The 4695-nt window shown below is 51.4% G+C and overlaps 1 protein-coding gene across 1 annotated transcript in view; it reads right to left on the bottom strand.

Moving 5' to 3' along the window:
• The window catches only part of HHLA1 (HERV-H LTR-associating 1), a 30469-nt gene that overhangs the window by 19880 nt on the left and 5894 nt on the right, over positions 1 to 4695 (bottom strand). Inside the window, exons 2-5 of the mRNA XM_004697645.1 lie at positions 3570 to 3650; positions 1978 to 2061; positions 1790 to 1873; positions 977 to 1060 (exon numbers count right to left, since the gene is read on the bottom strand). Of these exons, the coding sequence (XP_004697702.1) occupies positions 977 to 1060; positions 1790 to 1873; positions 1978 to 2061; positions 3570 to 3650 (333 nt within the window). The remainder of the gene's footprint in view (positions 1 to 976; positions 1061 to 1789; positions 1874 to 1977; positions 2062 to 3569; positions 3651 to 4695) is intronic.

Genomic DNA, 4695 nt, shown 5'->3' with positions numbered 1-4695 from the left:
TATTTCTATGAGTTTTTGAAACTCCATCATATATATAAAGCCAAAAACCAAACTCAATACTATCGAGTCAATTCTGACTGGTACCGTCCCTATAGGACAGAGTAGAACTGTCCCAGTGAGTTTCCGAGGCTAAGTCTTTACAGGAGCAGAAAACCTCATCTTCCTTCCTAGGAGCAGCTGGTGGATTCAAACCACCGACCCTGTGTTTACCAGCTCAGTGTATAGCCCACTGAAGCACCATATATGTATACATATACATGCATGTGCATTTCTATAAAGGGCAAGGCTCCATAGGGTACTGTGCTGTCCCTCTGAGGAGACCCACTGTTGGGTGATTGACCAGGTCTGTGCTTTTCAAAGTGGGACATGAGCAGTGACTTGAGGTGGCAGGATAAGATGAGCCACATCTTGGCCAACTCTCCTTCAGACACATGCTTAGGCCCCCCTAGAACCAAATCAGTCTGGGTGGCCCACCAGGCTCAATCCTGAACAAATTGCTCAACCTCTGCACACGCCAGTCTTCCACTCTTTAAAACAGGAGCAGACGGTGCCAACAGAAGTTGTCTTCTTACGTGCTCTTCAAGTTCCCCAATGTTGAGTTCAAGAGTCTTCTTAGAATTGTCTAGGCCCCCAAAGACAGCCACTCCACCCCAAACCAAAACCAAAGACATGTTGGGGTCCTGACCCTGTAAATCTTTACAGGAGCAGAAAGCCTCATCTTTTTCCTGAGGAGCAGCTGGTGGGTTTGAACTATGGCCTTTTACAGTGAGCAGACCAGTGGGCACTCCACAGCACCCCAGCAGTGGCTCTAATTAAAACATAGAGGCTTCAGAGACTGCGGTCTGGACCCGGGCACCACTGATCGTCCAAGTTAAGCTGACTCCAAGCTTCCTGCCCGTGACAGGGGTTGGGGTGGGGATCTCATAGGCTGGATGTCAGACCTCACACGTGCCAAGCCTTTTTAACATAAACCCACCTGAGAGGATGGAGGTTGACTTAAAAATTTCGGTGAGGTAGCTGGTAGAATTTCCGACGATGTCCACCAGGAGGGCTGTGAAATCTGAACGCGAGACAGAGAAGGTTGACTTTTCTGACTCAGACGCTCAAGGGGCAACACACACACATAATTGTTGTGTTTGGAGTCCTCAGGATGGCAACTCCCTGCCATCGAATCAATCCTGACTCATGGCAACCCTATAGGACAGGGTAGAACTGCTCCCAGGGGTTTTCTAACCTGTAACTCTCTATGGGAGGAGAAAGCCTCATCTTTCTCCCAAGGAGCCACTGGTGGTTTTGAACTGCTGACCTTGTGGTGAACAGACCAACATATAATCCACTATGCCACCAAGGCTGCTTCTGTCGATGAAGAGCTATGTATCAGGGTTGAGACTATTCAAAAGAGAGTGATCCAGACTTGAGGTTTGTCCACAAAGTTTTGACTGATGGCACCTGTTGGCTTAAGTGAGCAGGCTTTCAGGGTGACAATTGAGGGGGAGCTCAATGCCTATCATTTGGTGACCGGTCCAACTTTGTGTTTTGTCATTGTAACGATGCTATATGGACAATTTTTCAGGTACCTCGTGGTGCTCAAATGCCTTCTCTCTAGTGTAAAAACCTAGAGACGAGCTTTCCAGGAGAAGGAAGGGGCATTTATCGGGTGTAATAGATATTTCCTTTTGGTGCTTTGAGGGGAAAACAAATCAAATCAAAACAAAAGACACTTGAACTTTCTCCATAAGAGCAGATGCAAACTCAAGCAAACAGCCTGCCTCTGGTGAGCTCCACCCACCTGACAAGTCATTGGTCCTGTTGCTCAAACAGTAGCAGTGTCTGGTGGGGAATGTGGCCGGGTCCACGTTCTTCAGGTGAGAAACTGTGAAGAGAAACGGTCTTCCCACGCGTCCCGACTCCCTGCTGAGCTCAGGCTCGCCTGTCACTAACCGCCGTGCCCTGCACCACCAGCCAGGGGCCACTTACTGTTATAAATGGCCACAGAGAACTTGTGGAAGGCGAAGGAGCTGTAGGAGGTGACGCTGAGCAAGGAGAAGAACGTGTTGCTACCTGCCGGGAGACATTGGCACCAGCACACCGATAAGTCCAAGCATACAGCCATAGTCGTGGGGACACTCGAAGACATGTCCAGGATGCCCGTGAAAATGCACCAGCAGAAGGGATACAGAACAAACCAAATGCATGATGATAAAGGAAAGTCAAACCAGCAAAACACGCACGTGTCACTTGGCGCTGATTCCTCTCCGCTCCCTAAATTCTGGCAGCTGGTAAGTATGATTCCAAGGCCGATTTCTATCTTGGGGCTGCTAGAAACCAGTTGGGGGCTGTCTTCTTGATTCGGACTCATAGTGACCCCCAGGCGGCGACTTTCTTCCCTGGGTGTCATCTTTACGGAAGCACCTGGACAGTCTTTCTCCCGCAACGTCAGTGGGTGGGTTGGAACCTCTAACCTTTTGGTTAGTGGCCAAGTGGTTACCTGTTGCAATGCCAGGGCTTCCCACCACACACCCGAACAAAAGATAAAAATCACAACCGAGTCGATTATGACTCATCAGAACTTGATAGGACAGGGTAGACCAGCCCCTGTGGGTTTCAGAGACTGTAACCGTTTGGGGGAGTAGAAAGCCCATTTTTCTATGGCTGGTGGTTTCAATCTACTGACGTCGGAGTTAGCAGTCAAACAGGTAACCACTATGCTAATGGGGCCCCTCCCAACACATACTAGGTGGCTGAAGACGACAGAATCATATTCTCTTCCAGCTCTGGGAGCTGGGAGTCCAGATCTGGCCACCCCCAGGAGGCCCTAGGGCAGCGGCTCTCAACCTTCCTAATGTTGGGACCCACAAGTGGAGAAGCGCTGCCCTGGGGGATAATCTGTTCTGTGTGTCTACCTGGCGCATAGCTACACCGCTGCTCCCTCTCCAGCTCACCTTCTCTGTGTGAGTCTCTCCTTGCCTCTCCTATAAGCACATTCAGCATGGTGCTTATGGCTCACCAGGCTAATCTCAGATTCTGTGGCAATTGGATGATTTTATATCAATGTGTGATTGTGGAGGGGTGTCCAACCTGACTAGCATCGCACTCTTGGACTTGAGTTGGGCTGGGCAGGAGGGCTGCTTGATACGGACTTACGTCTATATAGAAAGCTCTCTCCTGCACGTATGAATGTCTGTGATTTTGTTCCTCTAGACCAGCGGTTCTCAACCTGTGCATCATGACCCCTTTGGGGGTTGAACGACCCTTTCACAGGGGTCGCCAGATTCATAACAGTACCAAAAGTACAGTTATGAAGTAGCAACAAAAATAATTTTATGGTGGGGGGGTCACCACAACATGAGGAACTGTATGAAAGGGTCGTGGCTTTAGGAAGGTTGAGAACCGCTGCCCCAGGCTCATGGGTGTGGGTGTGTGGGGGGAGTATCATGACATTGGCATAGTCTACTCAGAGCCCAGAGCAGCTGGAGGGGCTGGGTCCTGCTCAGGTCCACAGACAAGCACAGAGTGAAGTGGGTCCCAGATGAAAATGGGGCCCGATGGGGCTGAGAGAGAGCCGTTACCTTTCAGAGCTCCGCTGAGCATCCTGTTGACCAGCCCCGCCAGGTTGAGGGCCGACAGATCCACCGAATGCGCAGGAATCTCTGAAAGATGGGTGGAGGTGAGGCCTCCCTCGGGCATCTCTTGGAGGCTGGTGCAGCTCCTTGTTTTCCAGACATGGACAGACAAGCTTTCCACTGGACCGAAGTCTACTGAGCCCACAGCCAGGGTCTGAGAGGCCAGGGGCAGCTCCTGACCTCAGGAACCCACAGCAGGGGCAAGAGGCAGTAGATGGGAGAGGATGGAACGAAGCACACCACAAGGGCTCTTGTTGGTCAGGAGGGAGCAGGGGCTGGTGGGAAATGACTCCCACTCCTTGGGAAAGCCGGGGAGATGGGGACGTCCTCAGTAGCTATGTGTTCTGGAATGAAACCCGGTCAGGAAACCAGCTGGGACTGAATCCACTCCAATTCAAGGTAGTCCCATGGGAGCCACACGGGAGCCCCTGGGTGCTCCACAGGGTTTGAAAGGCTGCTATTTTCGTGAGCCCATCACCAGACCTTCCAAGATGTCTCTGGGGGGACCCGAACTTCCGGCCTTTAGTTTAGGGGCCACATACATTAGCCATTTGCACCACTCAGGGACATCTACACTAGATAACCCCAAGCTGGGCCTCGGCATCACCTAGAACTGAGTTTCCCAAAGTGTGCAGCCCACTGACAGCCCTTGGAATGCTGCAAACCCGAACCCAGACCCATTGCCGCTCAGTCAAGTCTGACTTGCAGTGACCCTGCAGGGCAGGGCAGGACTGCCCTGTGGCTTCCGAGACGGTAACTCTTTATGGGAGTGGAAAGCTCCTCTGTCTCACTGGGAGTGGCTGGTGGCTTCAAACTGCTGACCTCGTGGTTAGCAGCCCCACTGGTAACCCATTCTGCCACCAGAGCTCCAAGAGGGATCCAGAGAGCTGCAAAAGCAGGTAGCTCCATGTTATGCTGGTGACGGGCTATGGGACAAGTGCTTAATTGTCAAGAGGCACGGAGTTGTTGTTGTTGTTTTCTGTCCCCTGAAAAGGGGCAGTATGCCAAATCAATGAGGGAACTTCTGCTCTAGAGTGTTTGGGGTTGTATTTTGATTTTCAATCCCAGAGGC

This window comes from Echinops telfairi, unplaced genomic scaffold (genome assembly GCF_000313985.2).
Source record: "Echinops telfairi isolate 266 unplaced genomic scaffold, ASM31398v2 ScPeMD7_1;HRSCAF=3_0, whole genome shotgun sequence".
Lineage (NCBI taxonomy): Eukaryota > Metazoa > Chordata > Mammalia > Afrosoricida > Tenrecidae > Echinops > Echinops telfairi.
Note: the sequence above shows the minus strand (reverse complement) of the source record. Positions and strands in the feature narration are given on the sequence as shown.